Source organism: Pongo pygmaeus, chromosome 15 (assembly GCF_028885625.2).
Source record: "Pongo pygmaeus isolate AG05252 chromosome 15, NHGRI_mPonPyg2-v2.0_pri, whole genome shotgun sequence".
NCBI lineage: Eukaryota > Metazoa > Chordata > Mammalia > Primates > Hominidae > Pongo > Pongo pygmaeus.
This window is the reverse complement of record NC_072388.2, coordinates 98,785,190-98,811,067: the sequence shown is the minus strand read 5'-3', so window position 1 is coordinate 98,811,067 and position 25,878 is coordinate 98,785,190. Positions and strand designations below refer to the sequence as shown.

The window sequence follows — 25,878 nt, the reverse complement described above, 5'->3', positions numbered from 1 at the left end:
GCAGTACTGAGGCCTGGTGGCCTGTGGCCCTTTTAGATGGACTGTGAAGGAGGTGCTGTACTGTGGGGACTAGGCCCAGCCACAGCAGGAGGCAGAGGGCATGGACTGTGGGAAGCGTGGGCAGGTGTGTGGGTACTGGTGAACCTCAGAGACTCAGAGAAGGGCTGCAGAAGGGGGCGGGGGGTGCACAGCAGTGCAGGTTGGGGAACAGTGCCCGGCTGGGAGCTTGGGAACAGGTCGCTGGGAGACAGCGGCATTTGGGGTGGCTGTGGGAAGGGGCTGCTTCTGGCCAGGGATGAGTTTGACCAGGTGGCTGGAGGCTGAGCTCAGGCATACCATTCTCAAAGTGAGTGGTGAGTTTGGGGGCCCCTCAGACAGGGAGCTGGAAATGGAGGGGGTGGAGGGTGCAGCTTGATGAGGGGCTGGCCAGGTACCCACGTGGTCAGGCGAGGTGCTAGGGGAGCAGGAAGACCCTTGCTCTGCAAGAACGCTGCAGTTCTCAAGGCGTCCAGGGGGCCCGACCCTCTGCCCAGAGGCCGGGGTGTGCATTCTCAGGGCCCACCTGGGCTGGGGAGAGGGGCAGGCTGGGAACCCAGACACTTGTCTCCTCCATTCTCAGAGCCACCCCAGGCCCCACCTGTACTGAGCATGTCACTTCCACCCCCGAGTCTCAGTTTCCTCATCTGCTTGATGGGACCATCCCTTGGAGCTTTCATTCAAGACTGCGGCAAGGACCGAAGGAGACCAACAATGCACATCACGGGCCGGCACACATCTGTGCCTTCCCTGTTTGGGGAGGGGGACTTCCCAGGGGGCACATGGCCCAGGCAGGGGAGAGGGCAGCTTTTTCTTTTCTTTTTTTTTTTAAATGGAGTCTCACTGTCGCCCAGGCTGGAGTGCAGTGGTGCGATCTGGGCTCACTGCAACCTCTGCCTCCCGGGTTCAAGCGATTCTCCTGCTTCAGACTCCAAGTAATTGGAATTACAGGCACCCAACCATCATGCCCGGCTAATTTTTGTATTTTTAAGTAGGGACAGGGTTTCACCATGTTGGCCAGGCTGGTCTTGAACTCCTGACCTCGGGTGATCCTCCCACCTTGGCCTCCCAAAGTGCTGGGATTACAGGCGTGAGCCACCGCACCGGGCTACCAGGGCGCTTTTTCTCTCTGCACAAAGACAAGCTCCCAATGGCTGAAGGAAAAACTCAGGGCAGGACCTCTTCCTTGGATGAGCTCAGAGGACATGGCCCTGGGGAGGAAGGGACGGCTTCTCCCATCACCACCACGAGGGATGCAGTCTCACCCGCCTTGCCCCCTGCCAGGTCAGGAGGGCAGCAGGTACCCACAGGCACGGGGCTCAGCTCCACCAAGCTGCTCCCAAGAAAGGCCCAGGGGCCTCCCTGACCTCTCAAATCCAGCTCTCAGAGCCAGTCACCCACCCAGGCCCAACCTCACACAACACCCAGGGGCATGGCCGTGAATACAGCACAGGGAACAGGCTGGTAACCTGGGGCAGTCTCTCCCAAGGCAGCGTTGTCAGGGCATCTCCGGGACATCTGTGGGTTGGCAGCTTCCAAAGCTGTGCCAGCCTCCGCATCTTCCCCTTTTCACAGACGAGCAAGCCAAGGCGAGAGCACATGGCCTGGTTCCAGGTCATTCATGCAGTCAACACACATTTATTGAGCATCGACTCTGTGCCGGGCCCTGAGTGGGCACAGGGGGCTCAGAGACAAATCACACGCAGACCCTACCCTTGAGGCGCTGACAGCCTGGCAGGGCAATTGGTCACGTCAACGGACACTCACGATACAGTGTGGTCAGTGTGGTGTTAGAGGTAGCACAGGTGACCGAGGGAGCACAGAGGAGGGGCCCCTGCCGGCTGGGGGTGGCAAGGAGGGCTTCTTGGAGGAGGTGACCCCTGAAGAGGGCTTTAGGGAGTGAGCAAGAGTTAGGGTGTCTCGTCTGAGGAAGTGGCCTGTGCAAGGGCTCAGTGGTAGGGACAATGGTGGTGGCTGGGAGTTGGGCAAGGGCCAGTCCAGGAAGGGCCATGGAGTCCGCAGGCGACAGGGAGCGCTGAGGGGTGTGAAGCAGGCGGTCAGCAGAGGGCCCGCTGGAAGCCAGCGTGAAGGGTGGCCCAGGGGACGGGGCAGGGGAGAAGGGTGGGTGTCCGTGGGCAGCAGAGGTGGGCGGGCACGGCCCTTGCCCGAGGAGTCTCGTCCTGCCTGGAGGCCCCCTCAGCAGGGGGGCGGTGGGGGTGCGGGCTGCCAGCCGCGGGGACGCAGGGTGCACAGCACGGGGTCCAGTGGCTTGAGCGTGGCCTGCTCCTGCAGCCCGAAGCGCTGCCCGGGCACCAGCCGGAACTCCAGCCTCTGCAGCAGCTTTGCCATGACCACCTTCACCTCCATCTGGGCCCAGCGGACAAGACGAGGAAGGAATGAAGAAGCAAAGACAGAATGAGTGAGTGAATGAGCAGCAAATGTCACAGCCGGCTCTCCTCCTGGAGAGCCTGTGAGAGCCTGGGGAGCCTCCTGTTTCACGCTCTCCGTGCAAAACACAGCCAGTCCTCTGGGTCTGGCTCCGCTGGGTCCCGAGCCCACAGCCCAGCAGCCCCAGAGCAGGGGTTCTGAGATGCTTCCTGGCTCAGGGTGAGCCACCACCCCTGCAGCTACTCCTGGGCAGAACCACAGCCCTGCCCCTCCTACCTGAGCGAACTGCTGCCCGATGCAGGAGCGGTGGCCCAGGGAAAAGGGGAAGTAGGTGAACCGTGGCCTGCGGGGAAAGAGAGGAATCACGAGGCCAGCAGCCCCGGGCACCCCCACAGGGACAACACAAGAAGACAGTAGTTAACCCAGGTCTGGATGAACACAGACTTAGAGCCAGGGGCTGGGCACTCTGCATGCAAAGCATGAACCGCTGACTCTGCCGAGGGCTGGATCTGCATTCTCTCTTTTTCTCCTCCTTTCGCCCTCCTGGAAGGAACTGCTGTTGTTCCCATTTCACAGATGGAGAAACTGAGGCTCAGAGGGGCAAAACAACTCACTCCAGGTCATACATTTACATCCAGCTCTGGGCAGAGCCTGGATCTGAACACGGAGGCAGGCTGTGGAGTCCAGCTCTTCCCACCATGGCTTTGGTACCTTAACACGTTGACCCCCACAGCAACTTCCAGATGCAGCCACGGATGGTCCCATTTCTCAGACAGGAACCTCAAGGCTTGGGGAGGTGAAGTCACCCAGCTTCCCAGTATTTGGTGCTGCTTATGAGCATGGGCTTTAGAACCAGACTGAGCTGGGGCCAGACCCCTGCTCTGCCACTTAGGCAAGTTACTTAACCTCTCTGAGCTATGATTTCCTCCACAACCACCTCACAGGGATCTGGAAGGCTATGTGGGCTGAGTGGGTGCCTCTGGCTCAGACCAGAGGCCGCTGTGTCTGTCCTTCTCCCGCCAGCCCCACTCATGGGCAGCTCGAGGAGGGACTTACTTGGGTGCTCCGGGGCCGAAGCGATCGGGGTTGAAAGTCAGCGGGTCCTCAAAGTATGTGTCCATCCGCCCCATGACATAGGTGCTGAACTGCGGGCAAAGGGTCCACTCGTCTCTGGTTCCCAGGTTGTTCCCCTGGCACCTCTTAAGCCGCTGAGGCCACACAACAGGGCTACTCAGAGCAGAGTGGGTCCCACTCTCCTCCCCCCATGTCTTCACCCCACATCTAGGTTGGTGTCAATTGCACTGGCCCCCTAGAAAATCCCTTAAGAGGAAGAGTGGGGACAGTCGACTGTGCCAGTTGGGCGTACTGCGTCATCCTGTGCTGGGCTCAGCCCTGTGGGGGAGCCGTCATTATCCCCATTTTACAGATCAGGAAACTGAGACCCAGAGAGAGGCTCAGTGACTCACCTGAAGTCATCAGGCAAATAAATGGCCAAATCGGGATTCAAACTCAGATCTGACTCTGTGAGGCCAACTTCCTCTAGATCCTGAGAACTGTTATATTCAGTTTCTCTTCAACTCAAGGCCTACTTCAGCAGGGGAGGGAGTGGAGGAGCTGCAGACCCCACCAGCCTTCCACATGCACACGTGGTGCCTCCTGAGTGGGGCTGACGCTCACTCCGTGTCCTTGGCCTCCAAACACTGGGACAAAATCTCCTCCTGAGCCTGCTCCACCCCTGGCTTTCTGTGCTGGGGGTCAGGGCAGCAGAGGGTGCAGGGAGCCCTGGAGCTGAGCTCCAGCAAGTGTGTGGGAGCATCAGGCGTGGGGGCTGGGTTTAGGGCACCTGCGATGTGCCGGGGATTGTTGCCAGACACATGATATACGTCATCCTACTGATGCTCACCACTCCCCCCACCTAACAAAGAGGAAGCCGAAGGCCTGATGGAGATGACCCAGCCAGCCAGGAGCACAGCTGGGGTTGGAGCCCAGTCTGCCCACTCAAAGCCCATAGGGTGGCACCCCCAAGCTGAGAGTGAGCCACAGGGCTTCCCCTGCCGGCTGTAAGGGGATCTAAGGAGATGGCCATTAAGGCACAATGGTATTGGTACAGGAGTATTAAAAAGAAAGCTCGGCAAAACAGGTGACAGAGTGGCCACAGATGAGGCTTGGATGGACGCTGGAGGAGGCGGGGCAGAGCCCTGGGAGGAGAGGGGCTGTGAGCAGGGGCTGGGGCTCCTCCTTCCTTATAGGTAAAAATAAAAAGGATCCTGTCATGGGCTGAAATTTGCCCCCCACAAATTCATATGTTGGAGTCCTAACCCTTAGTACCTCAGAATGCGGCTGTGTTTGGAGACAAGGTCTTTAATGAGGTAATTAACTTAAAATGAGGTACTTAGGATGGGCCCTAATCCAACCTGACTGGTGTCCTTATAAGAGGAGATTAGGACACAGACACACAGAAGGAAGACCATGTGGAGACACAGGGAGAAGGTGGCTGTCTGCACACCAAGGAGTGAGCCCTCAGAAGAAACCAGCCTCCAACGCCTTGATCTCAGACTTCCAGCCTCCAGGACTGGGAGAAAATAAATTTCTGTTGTTTCAGCCAAAGTCTGTGGCACTTCATTACAATAGCCCTGGCGAGTCAATACAGAAAGGTCCCTACCTTGAAACCACACACAAAATCAATTCCAGGTAGTTACAAGCTCAACTTTGAAAAGAAAAATGTAAAACTGAGGACAATGTAAGTGAATGTCCTGAACTCAGGATAGAGAAGGATTTCTTAAACAAGGCAAAGCAAAAGAAGTAATTGTTAAAAATATTAAGACATACAGATCATCAAAAACACATTAAAGAAGACAAGCCACAAAGATGACAAACATACCAGACAAAAGATTAACACATGAGTTTTTAAAATAAAGCTCTAGGGCTGGGCGCGCTGGCTCACACCTGCAATCCCAGCACTTTGGGAGGCCGAGGCAGGTGGATCACTTGAGGTCAGGAGTTTGAGAACAGCGTGGCCAACCTGGTGAAATCCCATCTCTACTAAAAATACAAAAATTAGCCAGGCGTGGGGCTGTGCGCCTGTAGTCCCAGCTACTCGGGAGGCCAAGGCACGAGAATTGCTTGAACCTGGGAGGCAGAGGTTGCAGTGAGCCAAGATGGTGCTGCTGCACTCCAGCCTGAGGGACAGAGCAAGACTCTATCTAAAAACAAAATAATGAAAATAATAGTAAATAAATGTATGCTGTAAAAAATAATAAAATAAAATAATGCTCTACGTAGCAATATGAAAAAACACTACCCAAAAAGGGAAACCGAGGCCACATCTCAGAGACAGAGAAAGCAGGGTCAGATGCTCACTCTTACTAGTTAGTAATCAAGAAAGCACAAATCAAGACCATGGTGAAATACTTTTTTAAAAACACATATTTGGATGGCAGCAGATACAAAATTGGACCATGCTAAGTGTTGGAGACAATGAAGAACAGCAGGTGCTCTCCCTCACCACTACTGGGCGTCCAAGTTGGTGCAGCCACTTTGGAAAACAATGTGGCATTAGTTTGTAAAGCTGAACAGTCACAGGTCCTACAACCCAGCCCTCTCACTTCTGGGTAAATGCCCAAGGAGCTTGCTTGCACACTGTTCCTGGACATGCGGACAGAAATGGCATCGTTGCTGTGGTGCTCAAGATAGGGACAAACTGGACACCTCTCAAATGCCTGTCACCTGAGAATTGATCAGCAATGGTGGTTGTGCTATGGCCTCATGGAGAAACCTACACAAATCTTACCAACTTTATACTGAGTCAAAAAGCAAGTCCTACAATATATTCCTGCGTGAGTGCACACAGGCACACACACACACACACACACACACACACACACACGGGAACGGGAAACACACAATTCAGATTAGTGATTTCTTGTCAGGGGAGCAGGGAGTGACTACATCCTAGTTTCCTGGTTTGGGGGTGGGTTTAGGGGCTATCATACATGAATAAATGCCTAGATGAATGGATAAATGAACAAGTAAGCAAACAAAGAGACACAAGGTAAAGGAGGTCTGGGGAGAAAGCTGAGAGAGAAAGGGCTATAAAATGTGAGGAAAGAAGGAACCAGGACAAGTTTGGGTCAACTGTGAAACTGGGCACTTTCCAGATCTGCTGTTCCCCAGCTGTGTGACCCCAGGAAAGTGACCTAACCTCTCTGAACCTCAGTGTCCTCAGCTGTAAATGGGGCACCTCCCTTCCAGAATGACCTGCTGTAATCTTCTGCTGGACAGTGTGAGGAGGGGAAAAAGCCCTCACAGGGCTACGGTGAGACTCTGTGAGAAAGAACAGGGCAGCCAGTGAGGCCCGCTGCAATGATGGGAACAGGGCCACAGGCTCCCCTGGTGAGTCCCAAATTCACCACCATTGGGGCAAGCAGCCCAGCCCACCCCAGGGCCCCCAGGGCCTCCACCCACCAAGAGTGGGGTGTTTCCGGGGACTCTGACCCCATCAATCAAGGTCTCCTCTTCCAGCAGGCGAAAGGTGCCCCATGCTGGTGGGTACAGCCTCAGCGACTCTTTGAGGACCTAGAGAAGCCACAAGGAGAGATAACAACAGTGTCAGGAGAGGCCACGGATCATGCCGGCCGGCGGCATGCCTGGGACCCCTGTCTTTCCCACCCACAGGCTGAATGCATACCCTCACCCTGACCTGGGTCCCAGGCCCCTGGGACATCAGCCTCACCGTCACGTGACAGATGGAGAAACTGAGGTCCAGAAGGAGAAGGGAGTTGTGCAAGGCCACAATGGCAGAGCTGGGACCAGGAATCAGGGGTCCCACCATTCCAGAGAGCCACAGCAGAACCTGCAAGGCCTCCTGCTGTGCGGCGGCAGCATGGGGAGGCGCTGCTGAGCCTGACTCCACCAGGGGAAGCTTAAGGATCTGGAACCCCAGCCTAGCTGGGAAGCACAAATACGGCACCATTTACTAAAGGGCCAGTTTCCAACCTAAGTTGAATACTGGGGTGACCTGGGGAGCTCTTTGACTCTGATGTCATTAGTCTGGGGCAGCCTGGGCCTCAGGATACTTTAAATCTTCTGGGGGAGTATCCTATACAGCAAAGTTTGAGAACCACTGTCCTAAAAGGTCCAGGGAGGAAGCAGGCATGATGACATGATCACCCACATCCACCCAGAAACTTCCCTCCTACTTCCCACACCTGGGACAGGTATTGCAGTCTCCCCAGATCCTCGAAATCCAGGTACCTCTTAGAACCAATGACCTCATCCACCTCGGCCTGCAGCCTGTGGGGTAAGACAAAGACAAGTTCGTCTCCAAAGGGAGCTTTCCCCGACTTACTTAGCTTTAAGAAGTGGGCATTGGAAGGAAGCGTGAAGAGAGACGCATGGGGCTCCCCACTCACAAACACTGTTACTTGTATCTTTATTTTTTGAGACAAAGTCTTGCTCTTTCGCCCAGGCTGGAGTGCAGTGGTGCAGTCTTGGCTCACTGCAACCTCCGCCCTCCCCCCAGGATTCAAGCAATTCTCCCTCCTCAGCCTCCCAAGTAGCTGGGATTACAGGCGCCCACCACCACGCTCAGCTAATTTTTGTGTTTTTAGTAGAGACAGGGTTTCACCATGTTGGCCAGGCTGGTCTTGAACTCCTGACCCCCAGGTGATCTGCCCGCCTCAGCTTCCCAAAGTACTGGGATTACAGGCGTGAGCCACTGTGCCCAGCCCAAAGACTGTTAAAGAGATCCAGCGATGGCTACATCCAAAACAGTGCCCAGACCATTGGGAACCATGTTCCAGGGGCCCTAAAACATCCACCCTTTGTGTCTGATGTTTGGGATTGGCTGTAGGAAACCAGCCTGGCCAACATGGTGAAACTCCGTTTCTACTAAAAATACAAAAATTAGCCAGGAGTGGTGGCGGGTGCCTGTAATCCCAGCTACTTGGGAGGCTGAGGCATGAGAATCACTTGAATCTGGGAGGTGGAGTTTGCAGTGAGCAGAGGTAGGGCTACTGCACTCCAGCCCAGCAACAGAGCAAGACTCCGTCTCAAAAAAAAAAAAAAAAAAAAAAAAGAGTGGATCTGGACCACTTCATACTCATTAGGATGGTTCTCATCTCAATAAACACAAAAGTATCGTAGAGGATGTGGACAAATCAGAAAGAACACTTGCACACTGCTGGTGGGAATGTAAAATGGTTCAGCCGTTATGGAAAACGGTATGGTGATTCCTCAAAAAATTAAAAATAGAATCACCATATGATCCAGCAATCCCACCTCTGAGTATAAACCCAAAACAACTGAAAGCAGGGACTTAAAAAGATATTTGTATACCCATCCTCATAGCAGCATTATTCAAAATAGACAAACGGTAGAAGCAACCCAGGTATCCATGGACAGATGTATGAATATGCAAAATGGGATAGATGATTACAAAGGAACATTAGTAAGTCTTAAAAAGGAAGGGAGTTCTGCCGGGCGCGGTGGCTCATGCCTGTAATCCCAGCACTTTGGGAGGCCAAGGCGGGCGGATCACGAGGTCAGGAGATCAAGACCATCCTGGCTAACCCGTGAAGCCCCGTCTCTACTAAAAATACAAAAAAAATTAGCCAGGCATGGTGGCGTGCACCTGTAGTCCCAGCTACTCAGGAGCCTGAGGCAGGAGAATGGCATGAACCCAGGAGGTGGAGCTTGCAGTGAGCTGAGATTGTGCCACTGCACTGCAGCCTGGGCAACAGAGCGAGACTCTGTCTTAAAAAAAAAAAAAAAAAAAAAAAAAAAAAAAAGAAAAGAACAAAAACGAAGGGAGTTCTGACACATACTGCAACATGGATGAACTTGGAGGACATTATCTGAGTGAAATGACCCAGTCACAAAAAAGACAAATACTGTATGAGTCTACTTACATAAGTCACCTAGAATAGACAAACACATAGAGACAAAGTAGAATGGTAGTTACCAAGGATGGAGGAGGGGAGAATGGACAGATTTTCAGTTTGGGAAGATGAAAAAGGTCTGGAGACGGAGGCCAGGAGCAGTGGCTCACACCTGTAATCCCAGCACTTTGTGATGCCAAGACAGGTGGATCACTTCAGGCCAGGAGTTTGAGACCAGCCTGGCCAACATGGCAAAACCCCATCTCTACTAAAAATACACACACACAAAAAAATTAGCCAGGTGTGGTGGTGCACACCTGTAATCCCAGCTACTCTGGAGGCTGAGGCAGGAGAATTGTTTGAACTGGGGAGGTGGAGGTTGCAGTGAGCTGAGATCGCACTCCAGCCTGGGCAACACAGCAAGACTCTGTCTCAAAAAAGTAAAAATAATAGTGGAGGGGGATGACATTCACAATGTGAATGCCCTTAATGCCACTAAACTGTGGGCTTAAAAACAAGGAAAATGTAAAATTTTATGTTATGTATATTTTACCACAATTTTTTAAAGAGTGGATTTGGGAGGAGGTTACAATGAGGTAGGCAATGCTGTGATAAGGCTTATGGGGAATAAAAGCCAGCTGTACAACCAGGTGACAAAAAAACACGGCAAAGCTGCTCATGCGTAGGTGAGAAGGTGCTGAACAGATACTCAGCAGTTAACAGTGAAGTGCCTCTGGGTGGGTTGGGTGCCATGGGTGGGTTTATTATTATTATTATAACTTTTCCGCTTTTCCCAAAATTTTTATATGAAATGCTTATTACAATCATACTTATTTTTAAACCCTAGAAAAATTGTATATTTTCACACAATCTTTCACTTCCGCCCTTATATGCTGCTGATGACTAATAATTGTAATTGAAGGCCTGACCCCACCTCCCCAGAGCTCCCATCCAGCCTGTTGGTGTGTTTAGAGAGCTTTGACACTTGCTTCAGCCACTCCATGCAACTGTCCTGGAGGGAGCCTGTTTGTATTTAAGGAAACCAATGGCCCGACTCAAATACCACCTCCCCAGGGACGCCCTCCTTTGTCTTGCCATCAGAAGACAAGCACACTCTTGGCAATTTAGCAGGGATTCTGCTCCATCCTCACTGCCAGGCCCTGGCCAGGCACTGGGTACGCTGTGGGGAGGGAAAAAACCACGGTCCCTGCCCTCCTGGAGCTTCCGGTCTCATGGCTGAAATAGACATGATGAAACAGTCTCAGGGGAAACACATTCATGAGTTGGGAGGAGGCTCGGAGGGGAAACATGGGGTGGCTCCTTTAGGCATCTGAGAAGCCCTTTCTAGAAGAGGAGTGGGAGGAGGAGGTGTGTTCTCCAGGGGAAAAGCAGGGAGAGCGTTTCCAAGAGAGGGAACAGCACGTGCCAAGGCCCGGGGGAAGCAGGGCATGTTGAGGGGACTCAACCGTGGGAGGTGGGGGCAGGTGGCCCTCAGGAACAAGACATCAGACAGACCTCTTTGCCAGCCCCAAGAGCAGCTCCCATACCTTGCCACGATCTCCGGCTGGCGAGACAGCTCCATCACTGTGAATGCCAAGTGGTTGGCAGAGGTCTCGTGACCTGTGGGAAGGGAGGACGGTGGTTGCTCCACGTGGGGCCACAGGATGAAGGAGACAGTTTGTCTGCCTCTACGCCAGCCAGTGCCGGCATGTAAATGGCATGTGCCCCCAGGCATCTGGCTCTAAAAGCCCCTTCCTTGAACCATCGTCTGGGTCTCACTTGGCCCGGGGAGGTGCTCACCTCCATTTTGGAGAAGAAAAAGTGGAGGTGGAGAGGAATGGGTCTCTTTGGTCACACAGCAGGGAGAGTGGGGAGGGACACAATTCAAAGTCCGTGAGCCCAAGGCCTCTCCTTCCCAGGCTGCAGGGTGCATACAAAAGCCCCCCATGACCCTGAGGTTCTATGAGGGGGTGGCAGACGTTTCGGGAGGCTGATTTTGAGTTCTGGCAGGGTCTGGCCAAGGTGATAGAGTCAACCCCTCCAAGCTGGCCTGGGAGGGAACAGACATGAGTTTACTCTAAAGGAGCCAAGGCGCTTGAGGGGCCCGCTTGAATGCAGGAGAAGGGCCTATAACTTACAGCAAGTCAGAGCTGGGAAGCAGGGCCCAGCTCCTAGGGTGTGGAGGTGGGCCAGTCACACAGCCAGCAGAGCCCTCAGCCAGGGAGCAGGGTGGGAGAACACAGCAGCCCTGGCCCCAGCTCTGCATCTCGGGCTGTGACTATAGGAGGCCACTTCCCTCCTCGGCCTCAGTTTCCTCACAGGCAAAGGGAAAGACAGACACAACCCACCCTGCCCTCGGCCAGTCCCCCATAATAGCATCGGGACGCAGGGCTCAGGGATAGACTGGAGGGACGAGACGGGACTAATAAACCCTCTTTGGAAGGCTGGATAGAAGCCTGGAGAGCTCCTCAAGGCCCCCATTTTACAGATGAGGAGCCTGAGGCTAGGTCTGTCCAGAAGCCTCATCCAGGACCTGGGTTCCCAGCTGCAGGAATGAGGACCAGCCATTGGTTCCACAAGTCCTTTCTATCCATTGCAGGGAATGGCGCCCTGCAGCCTTGCTTTAGCACTGGCCACTTCTAATCTCCTGGGGCATCTGCAAGTGCTTCTCGCACCTAAAGGGCCTTCCTCCATGCCGTTCACCTGCAGACCTCTTCGTCCATCAGTATTTGTCTCTCTGTCTGTCCACCTCCGCCAATAGACTAGAAACTGTCCCTCATCTTGTTCACCTCCATCTTCCCAGTGCCTAGTGTCAACCATTTGTTCGTGTATTTCATTCAATGTTCATGGGAACCTACCGCACTGGGCCCTGGGAGAACAGAGGTGAGCAAAACAACCTGACCCTTCGCTCGTCAAGTCTGGTGGGGAACAGACCTCACTCAATTACCACAAATAAATAAACAGCTTAACACTATGAGATGGGTGGTGGGGAGGAGCTCCAGGCCTGTGGCCAGCTTCTAGCTGAGTGCCTGAGGCAGCCTGCGCTTGCCTGGGGAGGAGGCATGTGAGGGCTCACTGACGGGTGAAGAGGAGTTTTCTAGGTGAAGAGCCGTGTTCAGGAAATATCTGATGAGCAAACGAATGAAGCTGCTTAGCATCTTTTTGTGCCAGTCTAATGCAGGCCTCCCCACAAATTCTGAGTGAGGGGATGCCTGCATTCACACAGCCAAGCTCTCTGGAGCTGAATGGCCAGCTTCACACATCCCCACAATTGCCAGCTGCATTACCAGGTCAGAGGCCCCCAAGACAGCTAGGAGAGGGGGCTTCTGCTCCCTTCAGCCCAGCCCCCTAGCCCTGCGGTGAGCTCTGCTCAGATAGCCCAAAAAATCCCAAAGAGTTGGGTTTGAGGGATCCATGGTCCACAGCATTTCTGCAGAGCTCCGGGCCCTTGGTCACCACTAAAGCTACAAACCAGCAATGAAGAAGGTGACGAAGTTGTCCAGCAGACCCTCATCGTCCTGGGCTCCCTCTTCAGCTGAAAGACAAGGAGAGTCTCAGTTCCCAGCAAATCTTTGCTCCCTTTCCCCATGGCTCATAAAATAACTAACTGTGTTTCTCCTCTTAAGCCAAACAGAGTCAGTGGCGATGAATCACCTGGGGGACGTCCCGGCCCACCCTGCCCTCCCCAGTCCGCAGAGGGGGCCCTCGCACCTTTGAGAATCTGTGTGAGGATGTCGGCAGGAACCTCCTCGCCCCTCTTCAGGGCCTCCCGGCGGCGCTGGACCCAGTCCCTGCCCACCTGGCGCAGGAAGCGAATGCTCTCCCGGACCTCCCGGAGCTGCTTCCTCTTCCCTGGCAGGAACTAAACAAGAGTTTCAGCTCCAGATGGCCAAGTGAACACGCACGTTCCCTCTCCCCTCTCCCCCACCACCCCGAAATGACGTTAGTGGCACTGGCAAGCTGGGAGGTCAGTAGAATGTGAGAAATTCTAGAAAAGATGAAGCAGCCAGGGAGACTGGATCAAGATAGCAGACTGAGCCCAGGCCTCAGCCTCCCTTTCCTGCACCAAATCCTTAGCAGTGGTGGACGGGATGGCTTAAAACATCCATGTAGCCCTGCAAGGTAAAAAGGGACCCCTGATGGGTGGAGGCAGCTAGGCTTGCATCGAAGGAAGAAATCCCAAGCAGTGGGAAGTAGAGTGCGATCAACTGCCAAAAAGACGGGACGGCATTGGGGGCTGCAAGCTCAGGGGCCGAAGTCCCAGGGAACGGGAGGGGGCCCTGAGATGAACTCAGTATCACCTTTCCCCTTTCTTCCTTCTTCATGCCTGGAATAAGGAGGTGATATGTGGAGCAGCAGCAGCCATCTTTTTAAAAATCTATATATTTTACTTGATACATAATAATTATACACACGTATGGGGTACATGTGATATTTTGATACACGAATACAATGTGCAATGGTCAAATCAGCATATTTACGATATTCATCACCTCAAACATTTATCATTTGTGTTGGAAACATTTCAAATCTTCTCCCTATTTTTGAAATATACAATACCTTGCTGTTAGCTATAGTCACCCACTGTGCTACTGACACTAAAACTTATTCCTTCTATATAACTGTATGTTTGTACCCATTAACCAACTTCTCTTCACTCACCCTTCCCAGCCTCTAGTAACTACCATTCTACTCTTTACCTCCATGAGATCAACTTGTTTAGCTCCCACATATGTGGGAGAACAGGCGATATTTGTCTTTCTGGTCTTGCCTTGTTTCACTTAACATAATGATCTCCAGTTCCATCCAGGCTGCTCCAAATGTCAGGATTTCATTCTTTCTTATGGGCAAACAGCATTCCATGTGTATATACACCAAATTTTCTTTTCCTTTTTTTTTTTTTGAGATGGGGTTTCACTCTTGTTGCCCAGGCTGGAGTGCAATGGCACGATCTTGGCTCACTGCAACCTCCGTTTTCTGGGTTCAGGCGATTCTCCTGCTTCAGCCTCCTGAGTAGCTGGGATTACAGGTGCCCGTCACCAAGCCCAGCTAATTTTTTGTAATTTTAGTAGAGATGGGGTTTCACCATGTGAAAGGCTAGTCTTGAAGTCCTGACCTCAGGTGATCCACCTGCCTTGGCCTTCCAAAGTGCTGTGATTACAGGCGTGAACTGCCGCGCCAGCTACACCAAATTTTCTTTATCCGTTTATCTGTTGATTGACACTTAGGTTGATTCTATATCTTGGCTATTGTGCAGGTGTCCCTTTGATATACTGATTTCTTTTTCTTTGGATAAATACCCAGTAGTGGGATTGCGGAATCATATGTTTGTTCTCTTTTTAGTTTGAGAAACCTCCATACCGTTTTCCATAATGGCTATACAAATTTACATTCCTGCCAACAATGCATAAGAGTTCCATTTCTCTCTATCCTCACCAGCATCTGTTATTTTTTGTCTTTTTGATAATAGCCATTCTAACTGGGGTAAAATGATATCTCACAGATTTGCATTTATCTGATGATTAGTGACATTGAACATTTTTTCATATACCTCTTGGCCATTTGTCTTTTGAGAAATGTCTATTAAGATCCTTTGCCAACTTTTTAATGGAATTATTTGCTTTTTTTTTTTTTTTTTGCTGTTGTTTGTGTTCCTTGTCAGATGAGTGGTTTGCAAATTCTTTCTCCCATTTAACAAGTTGTCTCTTCATTCTGTTGATTGTTTCCTTTGCTGTGCAGTTTCCTTTGCTGTGCAGAACCTTTTTAGTTTAATATAGTCACATTTAATATAGTCACACGTCCCTTTTTTTTTTTTTGAGATGGAGTCTCACTCTGTCAGCCATGCTGGAGTGCAGGGGTGTGATCTCGGCTCACTGCAACCTCCACCTCCCGGGATCAAGTGATTCTCCTGCCTCTGCCTCCCGAGTAGCTGGGACTACAAGTGCCAACCACCATGACCGGCTAATTTTTGTATTTTTAGTAGAGACAGGGTTTCACCATGTTGACCAGGCTGGCCTGAAACTCCTGCCCTCATGTGATCTGCCTGCCTTGGCCTCCCAAAATGCTGGGATTACAGGCATGAGCCACCATGCCTGGCCACATTTGTCTATTTTTGTTGTTGTTGCCTGTATTTTTGAAGTCTTAGCTATAAAATGTTTGCCTACACCAATGTCCTGGAGCATTTCCCCTATGTTTTCTTCTAGTGTTTTTATAGTTGCAGGTCTTATGTTTAAGTCTACTAATTTTTCTTTTGTTTGAGACATAGTCTTGTAGTCTCGCTCTGTCGCCCAGGCTGGAGTGCAGTGGCACGATATCAGCTCATTGCAACTTCTGCCTCCCAGGTTCAAGTGATTCTCCTGCCTCAGCCTCCCAAGTAGCTGGGACTATAGGTGTGTGCCACCACACCCAGCTAATTTTTTGTATTTTTAGTAGAGACAGGGTTTCACCGTATTAGCCAGGATGGTCTCCATCTCCTGACCTTGTGATCTGCCCACCTTGGCCTCCCAAAGAGCTGGTATTACAGGCATGAGCCACCATGCCTGGCCAAGTCTATTCATTTTAAGGTGATTTTTGTATATGGTGAGAGATAGGGGTATGCTTTAATTCTTCTGCATTTAGATATCCAGTTTTCCCAGCACTGCCCTTTCCCCAGTGTATGTTCTTGGTGCCTTTGTTGAAAGTCTGTTTCCTGTAAACACATGAATATATTTCTAGGCTCTCTATTCTGTTACATTGGTCTATGTCTGTTATTTTTTAAACCAATACCATGTTGTTTTGGTTATTGTAGCTTTATAGTATATTTTGAAATCAGGTACTGTGGTGCCTCCAGCTTTGTTCTTTTTGCTCAGAGTTGCTTTGGCTATTTGGGCTCTTTTGTGGTTTCATGCAAATTTTAGGATTGTTTTTTCTATTTCTGTGAAGAATGTCATTAGTATTTTGATAGAGATTGCATTGAATCCATAGATTGCTTTGGGTAGTATGGTCATTTTAACAATATTAATTCTTTCAATCCATGAGCATGGGATGTTTTTTCATTAGTTTGTGTCTTCTTCAATTTCTTTCATCAGTGTTTTGTAGTTTTCCTTGTATAAGTCTTTCACCTCCTTGGTTAAATTTATTCCTGGGTATTTTATTTTCTACATAGCAATTGTAAATGGGATTGCTTTATTGGTTTCTTCTTCCATGAGTTCATTATTGGTGTATAGAATTGCTACTGATTTTTGTATGCTGATTTTTTTACCCCACAACTTTACTGAAGTCATTCATCAGTTCTAAGAGTTTTTTGGTGGAGTCTTTAGGAATTTCTAAATATAAGATCATGTCTTCTGCAAAGAGGGACAGTTTGACTTCTTCTTTTCCAATTTGGATGTCTTTTATTTCTTTCTCTTGCCTGACTGCTCTGGCTAGCACTTCTATTAATAGTACTATGTTGAATAAGAGTGATGAAATGGGCATCGTTATCTTGTTCCAGTTCTTAAAGGAAAGACTTTTAGTTTTTCCCCACTAAGTATGATGTTAGCTGTGGGTATATTATACGCGACCTTCATTGAGTTGAGCTACGTTCCTTCTATTCATAATTCATTGAGAGTTTTTAATCATGAAGGGGTGTTAAATTTTATCAAGTGCTTTTTCTGCATCTATTGAGATGATCATGTGGTTTTTGTCCTTCATCCTGTTAATATGATGTATAACATTTATTGACTTGCATATGTTGAAGCACCATTGCATCCCTGGGATAAATCCCAGTTAATCATGGTGAATTACCTTTTTGATGTGTTGTTGGATTAGGTTTGTTTGCTAGTATTTTGTTGAAGATTTTTGCATCTATGTTCATCAGGGATGTTGGCATGTAGTTTTCTTTTTTATTGCATCCTTGTCTGTTTGTGGTATCAGGGTAGGGTAGTGCTGGCCTCATAGAATAAGTTAGGAAGAGTTCCCTCTTCTTCAATTTTTTGGAATAGTTTGAGAAGAATTGGTGTTCTTCTTCATAGGTTTGGGAGAATTCAGCAGTAAAGACATCTGGTCATCGGCTTTTCTTTGTTGGAAGACTTTTTATTAGTATTTCAATCTCATTACTCACCATTGGTCTGTTCAGGTTTTCTATTTCTTTCTTGTTCAATCATCTTGGCAGGGTGTATGTGTCCAGGAATTCCATTTCTTCTAAGTTTTCCAATCGTTAGTGTATAGTTGTTCATAAAAATCTGTAATGATCCTTTGTATTTCTGTGGTATCAGCTGTAATGTCTCCTTTTTAGTTTCTGCTTTTATTTATATGGGTCTTCTTTTTTTTCTTGGCGAGTCTATTTGTTTATTGATTTTGTTTATCTTTTCCAAAAATCAACCTTTCACTTCATTGATCTTTGTACTTTTTTAGTCTTTACTTCCTTTAATTCTGCCCTGATATTTATTTATTTCCTTCTACTAATTTTGGCTTTGATTTGTTCTTGCTTTTCTAATTCCTTGAGATATATCATTTGGCGGTTTATTTGAAATCTTCCTACTTTTCTGATGTGTTTACTATTATAAACATCCCTCTTAGCACTGCTTTTGCTGTATCCCACAGGTTTTGGTATGTTGTGTTCCCCTTTTCATTTGTTTCAATAATTTATTTCCTTCTTAATTTCTTCATTGACCCAATGGTCATTCAGGAGTATATTGTTTAATTCCCATGTATTTGTACAATTTCCAAAGTTTCACTTGTTATTGATTTCTAGTTTTATTCCATTGTGGTCTGAGAAGATACTTAATATGATTTCCATTTCTTAAAATTTGTTTTGTGGCCTAAGATATGATCTATCCTGGAGAATCTTTCATGTGCTGATGAGAAGAATGTATATTCTGCAGCTATTAGATGAAAAGTTCTGTAAATGTCTATTAGGTCTATACAGTCTAAAGTGTAGTTAAATCCAATGTTTCTGTGATGATTTTCTGTCTAGATGATCTGTCCAATGCTAAGAGTGTGGTGTTGAAGTCCCCAGCTATTATTGTATTAGAGTCTATCTTTTCCTTTAGATATTTGCTTTCTATCTCTGGGTGCTCTGGTATTGGGTGCAAATATATTTAGAAGTATTTTATCTTCTTGCAGAATTGATCCCTTTATCATTATATAATGACCTTGTCTCTTTTTGCAGTTTTTGACTTAAAGTCTGTTTTATTTGATATAATTATAGCTACTCCTGACAGCTTTGGCTTGTGTTTGTGTGGAATATCTTTTTCCATTCCTTTACTTTCAGTCTATATGTGTCTTTACAGGTGAGGTGAGTTTCTTGTAGGCAGCATATAGTTGGGTATTTTTTTTTTATCCATTCAGTCAATCTATATCTTTTAAGTGGGGGAATTTAATCTAGTTACATTCAAGGTTATTACTGATAGGTAAGGACTTACTCTAGTCATTTAATTGTTTTCTGGTTGTTCTGTATATATTTTGTGCCTGTCTTCCTCTCTGTTTATCATTGCAGTTTGGTAAACATTCTGTAATAGTAATGTTCAACTCCTTTCTCTTTCTCGTTTGCTGATCTGCTCTATCAGTGGGCTTTATACTTTCATGTGTTTTCATGATGATAGAGATTGTCCTTTCACTTCCAGATACAGAACTCCCTTAAACATTTCTTGTAGGGCCAGTCTAGTAGTGATGATTTACCTGGGTTTTTGCTTGTCTGGGACAGACTTTCTCTTTCAGTTTGGAAGTATAGCATTACTGGGTACTATAATCTTGACTGACAGTTTTTAATTTCCAGCACTTTGAATATATTATCCCAGTCACCCCTGGCTTGTAAGATTTTCACTGAGCAATCTACTGTTAGTCTGATTCTTTTATATGTGAATTCATGCTTCTCTCTTGCTGTTTTTAAAATTCTCTCTGTGTCTTTGACTTTCGACAGTTTGACTATAATGTGCCTTGGAGAAGGCAGACCTTTTTGGGTTAAATCTACTTGGAGATTTTTGAGCTCCCAACATTATACAAAGCATGACTATACCTGGATCTCTATATCTCCTGTACCTGAATGTCTATATCTTTTGCAAGACTTGAGAAGTTTTCAGCTATTATTTCATTAAATAGGTTTCATATGCCTTTGCCCATCTCTTCTCCTGAAATTCCTGGAACTGGAATATTTGGTCACTTACTACTGTCTCATGTGTCACAAGGGCTTTCTTCAATCTTTTCTTTTCTTTTTTTGGTCTGATTGGGTTACTTCAAAAAAGACCTGTCTTGAAGTTCAGAAATTCTTTCTTCTGCTTAATCTAGTCTATTGTTGAAGCTTTCAATTATATTTTTATTCTATTCACTGAATTCCTCAGTTTTAAGATTTCTGTTTGTTTTTCTTTTATGATATCTATCTCTCTGTTGAATTTCTCATTCAGGTCATGAATTGTTTTCCTGATTTCTTTGCATTTTTATCTATGTTCTCTTGTATCTCACAGAGTTTAATATCATTATTTTGAATTCTTTTTCAGACATATAATAAATTTTATTTTATTTGGAATCTGTTGCTGGAGAGTTATTGTTTCTTTGAAGGTATAGTATTTCCTTGCTTTTTCCATATTTCTTTTGCCCTTTTGTGCATCTGGTGTAGTAGTTACTTCTTCCAATTTTATGGATTGGCTTTCATAGGGAAAGACTTTTCTATAGGTGCATCTATAGTGTTGGGTGGGTAGGGTGCTTTGGCTTGATTATGGATTGGCACAATAGCATAGTTTCTGTTTAATTTCTTCAGCTGTAGTCAGTGTCAGTGGTATCTCTGAGTTTCTCAGTGGCTTAGACTGTCATTGTTGGTGGAGGCCATCCTGAGGCTTTGCTGAAGATGGAGATGCCAGGCAGGCCAGTCCTTGAGCATCACTGGTGGCAACAGTGGGTAGGATGGGCCTGTGCTCAGGCCCTTGGATGGCATATGTGGGCGCCAGCAGTAGCAGGAGGGATGGGTCTATCCTCAGGTGTCCTCCAATATTGCACACAGGCACTACCTAAATTAGGCAGGGCAAGCCAATCCCCAGGCCTCCAGATGGCATGCTTGGGTGCAGGCAACAGTGGGTGGTGGGCTGGGCAGGCTTGTCCTCAGGCCTCTGGATGATACATGTGGGGGCCAGTGTGGGCAAGTGGGGCAGGCCTCTCCTCAGGCCCTCTCAATGGCAGGTGCTGGTGGCCGCAGTCGTGGTGGACCATTCCTCAGGCCCCTAGATGACGCACATGGGTGCTGGCAGTGGATGGGGCATGTCTGGTCCCTGGACAGTGCATGCAGGTGGTGGTGGCTGCAGCGGGTGGGGCAGATTGGTTCCCAGGCCCCATGTGGGCACGGGCAGTGGCAGGCAGGGTGCACCTTGGCAGCAGCCATCTTATGACAATGAGATGATGTGCTGAGACAGTGGAACAGGATGAGAGAAGGATCCGGAAAATCTGACACCGTGGAGCCATCATAGTCATCCTACATTGCCTGCTTTGGGGATCATTTCACATGAGAGAAAGATTAACTCCTAATTTACTTTAAGCCAATTTGATTTTAAGCCTTTACTTTAGGCAATGCATGCAAATCCTGATTCAGAGGTCACTTCAGACATACCAGAACTCAAAACCCATTCTGAAAAAAAAAAATCACTGAAGGAAGTTCTTCAGCAAATGAAGACAACAGCTCTGGTGGCTGGTCACCAGGGGGGTTGCTGAGGCAAGTACCTTTGCCAGAGTGTTGCGGGACGCAGTGATTCCCTCCAACATAAGTTTCACTGCCTGGGACAGAGGCTTCTGGGCACCCAGCAGCATACTGGTCTCCATCCCAAAAGCTGCCTGCGGGAGAGAGAAGGGCAAGGTCATCCCTGGGGCACAGAAGGGCAGCAGATCCAGGGCAAAGCCTGGCATCATTCTGCTAGACACCTGGACTCTGGGCTAAGGGTTTATATGCATCATATCATCAGCTGCTTACGATGACCCATGATAATTTGATCCCCATGGAATGCTATAAGGACGAAGTAGCTCATAGTAGCTACTCCATAAACTTGGATTTCTTCCTTGACAAGATGCATTTCCCCCGAAATGCAACCTTCCTTAAGTGTTCATTCTATACTAGCTTCACAGTGAAGTGAATGAATAGCAAAGATGATAAACGAATAGCGATGTGTTAAAGAGGAATCCAGTCACTGTCCCCACACTGCAGTTCCCTGACCTCCCCCACCCCCACATAAAGTGGGGTTTGGGGTTACTGGGCCACTGCTGAGTCTACTGGGGTGAAGGGCCAAGTCATACCCTATAGGGAGTGCAGAGGGAAGGCAGCCATTGGGCTGAGAGTCGGGCAGACCTGAGATCAAATCTTGCTTCTGCCATTGACCAGCTACAGGCCAGGCCCTGCACCTGTGCCTTGCTCAAGAATGAATTACTAGCCCCAGTCTCACACTAGGTTGCTTTGAATATTCAAGGAGACAGAATGTATGCAGAATATATGAAGCACAGAGGAATTGCTGGTATGTTAGAGGAGCAGGAGGGAGGGGAAGAGAGAAGGAAAGGGAAGAGGGAGAGAAGAGACCCCTCTACCCCATGTGGCCCTCCTGGCCCCCATGCCCGACTGTCACCCATCACCTTGGCCAGGATGTCCATGGCGGTGTAGGTCAGCATGTCCTGCATGGACACTGGGGTCTGCCCATCTGCCTTGGCTTCTAGAATCTCCACCAGCTGCTCAGCCTTCTCGTTGAATGTTTCCATTAAGCTAACCAAGGAGCTGGAGAAACAGCACAGGCATCAACGGCCACTGGCCAGCCCAATATGGTGGACTGCCATGTGCCCTCCCTCTCCACAGAGAGGACACTGTGCAGAGTGAAGGTGGGTGGTCCCTCCCAGTCTTTCTGGCCTCCCCTTGAGACCCAGATTGCAGGTTGGAATTGTACTAACTGAACTACACCCTGGGGTTTCACCATTCTCCTCCACTCGGGATGGATGCTGTTCCGTTGCTCTTGTCCTGACAGTTCCACAGGTCCTCTGTTGGTCACTGTGGCCCCTCAGCCCTGACCTCAAAGGGATGTGACAGTGTAGAAACTTTGGGCCTCCTAGAGTCCCTGAGAGGGCAACCCCGGTTCCCCTCCTGCCCCTCTACTCCCATTGCCTGCTCTCCTTACCTGCCCTGCCCTGGGCACCAGCTGCAGCATTTTGTTTTCCCACTTCACTGCCTGTCCTTGAGCAATCATGGTGTCCAACTCTATGTGGAAATGAGTCCTCAGATACCATTTGCACCCCAGAGCTCCCAACCCACAGGGCTCCCTCCCAGGCACAGAGCTTAGAAAGAGATATGGAAGAATGCACTCCAAACTCACAAAAATGGCAACCCCAAGGGAGCTGGAAGGAGGGGACTGCCACTTTGTACATCACATGTTTCTGAAATTTTGCTAACAGAAAATGCTGCTTTTATAATTAAAAGAAATGTTATTTTTATTTATTTATTTTTCCTAGACGGAGTCTTGCTCTGTCACACAGGTTGGAGTGCAGTGGTGCAATCTTGGCTCACTGCAACCTCTGCCTCCTGGGTTCAAGCAATTCTCCTGTCTCGGGCTCCCGAGTAGCTGGGATTACAGGCACGTGTCAACATGGCTGGCTAATTTTTGTATCTTTGGTAGAGACAGGGTTTCACCATGTTGGCCAGGCTGGTCTCAAACTCCTGACCTCGTGATCCACCCACCTTGGCCTCCCAAAGTGCTGAGATTACAGGCATGAGCCACTGCACCCGGCCCTAGAAATGTTAATCTTTTAATATTAATCTGAGTAAAGAGTACATGGGTATTCTTTGTCCGATTCTTATTCTTGAAATGCATCTGAAAATTTGAAATTATTTCCAAATAGAAAGTTTTTAAAAAGAGAAATGGGGCCAGGGCCAGGGCTCATGCCTATAATCTCAACACTTTGGAAGGCGAGAGCAGGAGGATTGCTTGTGGCCATGAGTTCCAGACCAGCCTGGACAACACAGCAAGACTCCATCTCTGCAAAAAATAAAAATAAAGACTAGCTGGGCATGGTGGCACACTCCTGTAGCCCCAGCTACTCGAAAGGCTGAGGCAGGAGGATCACTTGAGCCCAGGAGGTCAAGGTTAGAGTAAGCTATGGTCACACCACTGCACTCCAGTCTGGGTGAAAGAGTGAGACCCTGTCTCTAAAAAAGAGAGAGAGAATAGGAGAAGAAAAACTAAAATAGTAACCAGCTTTTCATTGCCCATCTAGCCCATGCACATGCCTGGCAGCAGGCGAGCCTGGGGCTCTCCACTCTCATCTGGTCCCTTTGCAACATAAAACACTTTGAAGCATGCTGTTGCTCTTAGGAGGGGGATGAAAATCTTCACCTGAGCTTAAGAGCTGGAATCTGCTTCTCGCTGACCTCCACCTGTAATGTTGCCTTACTGTTCCAAGGGCCTTTTAGCTCCTCCAAATACAATGCTCCTTTCCACCTTGGGGCTGGTGCACACACATCCCCTCTCCTGGAGCACTCACCCTCTATCCCCCACAATCATCACTACCTGAATGTCTCCCTTCTCCAGATGGACACTCAAAGGCCACTTCCTCAGGCAATAACTCTTGAGCCCCAGGTAGGTGCAATATATGCTCCCACAGCACCCTTGACTTTTTCTCATAATGCTTACATGGTTGGCAAGTATATATTTATTTGCAAGATGATTTGTAGTTGCCTTTTTTAAAAAATCACATTTAAGTTGATTATCCAGATAGTATGTGGCCGGTTATTGTACAAACACTGAATCTCTTGCAGCTATTGTAGAAACAAAACTGGGTTACAGTGTTAGGTGAACAATAAAATCCTGACTCCCTTGGTGGACTCAGACCAAGGTCTTCCCATAAAACCAAAATCTAGAAAAGTAGAAACTAGCAATTTACTCTCACAGTTTTATTAACAGTACAAAATTATATTCTGTGTGGGTAATGGTTGGAGATGAAACTCATCAGTGGTTCCTATTTTTTCTTCATTAGTGAATTAGGATTCACCAAGGCTCAATAATACTTTCATAAACACTTATAGGCATTTTCTAAAGTTTCTTTGATAAAGCCTTATAAATTTGGCATTTACTATAGAACAGTCATCTCTAAGACAATACCTTATTGTGAGATTAAAAAATAAAAATATCTGGTGATGGTTGTGTAATAATGAGAATGAATTTAATACCACTGAACTGCACACCTAAAAATGGTTAAGATGGCAAACTTTATGCTGTGTGTATAAAAAGTTAAAAAAATAAAAATGTCTGTGAAAGCACTTTATAAACTATAAAGCACTGTTCAAACATGAGGTTCTATATGCTGGAGATGCTTCCTCAAGACAATGACATGGTTATGTCATGATCATGTGGGCCATCATCCGGTTAGAATTGATGTTTCCCATAATCTCAAAGCTTCCTGAAGTTTGCTTGGCTGGCCTTTGTAACCCTGGCTGTTGGCACAATAAGTATTTCTTAAACAAATGTCTCTTTCCGGTCTATTCCTTCCCATTTTCACTTCTGACAACTTTCCAGTAAGACTGAGACTATTCCAATTCATTGATTGACTTACGCATTCATTCACTCTATGGGCATTCCTGGAGGGCTTGTGGGGTGCCTGGTGCTGGGCGCAGGAGTCAGGGACAGGGTGCGTCTTCTGCCTTCGGGGATCCGTGGTCTAGTGAGGGAGGTGGACATGAATGGAAGCACTGCATTGGGTGTGACAGGTGCCTTGATGGAGGCATGAACTCAGCCTCAGTAGGTGACATCTTAGCTGGGTATCAAAGGAGGAACAGGAATTCCCCACAGGTTCACATTGAGGCAGTGGGAACAGCAGAGATGCCAGAAAAAGCACAGTGGTTTCCAGAAAGGCTGGGAAGAGGGGATGCAAAGGTTGGAGGGGTTTAGGGGCAGACTGAGGGTGAACGGGGTCTGATCTTCATCTCTCAGATGATAGGAAGCCATTGAAAGCTATCAAGAACAGGGGAGTGGCATGGTCAGATCTGAGTTTTAGCAAGATATCTTCAGGATGGTGAGTGGATACATTGGAGGAGGGAGACAGGAGGAGGGTAGGCCAATGAGGAGGCTGTAGCAAGAGTTCCGGCAAGGATGTTTATACAGTCCTCCACAGATTACATAGTCAAGAATAGCTTCACAGTGGAGAAACCTGGTAGGCACCACCTCAACCACTGTGCAAACTTAACGTGGCCAGCAATGGGACACATCAGTAGCATGTGCCTCCTGATACAATGCCCCAAGGAGGACACAGCATCACTCTGTAGCATTACTACCAAAGAGGGATAGCCTAAGTCTAACAGTGCAGAGAGACAGCTGACAACTTCAAACTGAAGAACCATCTACAAAACTGTCCTGTCATCTTCAAAAATGTTAAGGTAAAGAGAGCCAAAGAAAGGCTGAGAACTGTTCTAGAATAAAGGGGGCTAAAGTGACAGGGGAATTAAATGAAACACATGAACATGGATTAGATTTTAGACAAAGAAAACAGCTACAACTGCACAAATGACAAATTTTGAATATGAATTGTGAATTAGATAACAGTATTAGATTAATATTATTAATTTTCTCATTTTGATAAACTATAGTTTGTAGTCATTGTTCATGGAAGT

At 48.1% G+C, this 25,878-nt stretch overlaps 1 protein-coding gene across 3 annotated transcripts in view; it reads right to left on the bottom strand.

Moving 5' to 3' along the window:
* Positions 1-1,661: 1,661 nt before the first annotated feature.
* Positions 1,662-25,878, bottom strand: part of LOC129012883 (cholesterol 24-hydroxylase) — a 42,687-nt gene continuing 18,470 nt past the window's right edge. The window contains exons 6-15 of one of the 3 annotated variants that reach the window (XM_054449047.2): positions 21,864-22,002; positions 20,967-21,077; positions 13,014-13,164; positions 12,775-12,837; positions 10,850-10,922; positions 7,632-7,716; positions 6,889-6,999; positions 3,481-3,569; positions 2,701-2,767; positions 1,662-2,403 (exon numbers count right to left, since the gene is read on the bottom strand). In XM_054449047.2, coding sequence (XP_054305022.1) covers positions 2,233-2,403; positions 2,701-2,767; positions 3,481-3,569; positions 6,889-6,999; positions 7,632-7,716; positions 10,850-10,922; positions 12,775-12,837; positions 13,014-13,164; positions 20,967-21,077; positions 21,864-22,002 — 1,060 coding nt within the window. In that variant the 3' untranslated portion in view covers positions 1,662-2,232. Of the gene's footprint in view, positions 2,404-2,700; positions 2,768-3,480; positions 3,570-5,822; positions 6,748-6,888; positions 7,000-7,631; positions 7,717-10,849; positions 10,923-12,774; positions 12,838-13,013; positions 13,165-20,966; positions 21,078-21,863; positions 22,003-25,878 lie in introns of those variants that run through there. The other 2 variants (XM_054449048.2, XM_063652067.1) reach the window with 2 other exon arrangements.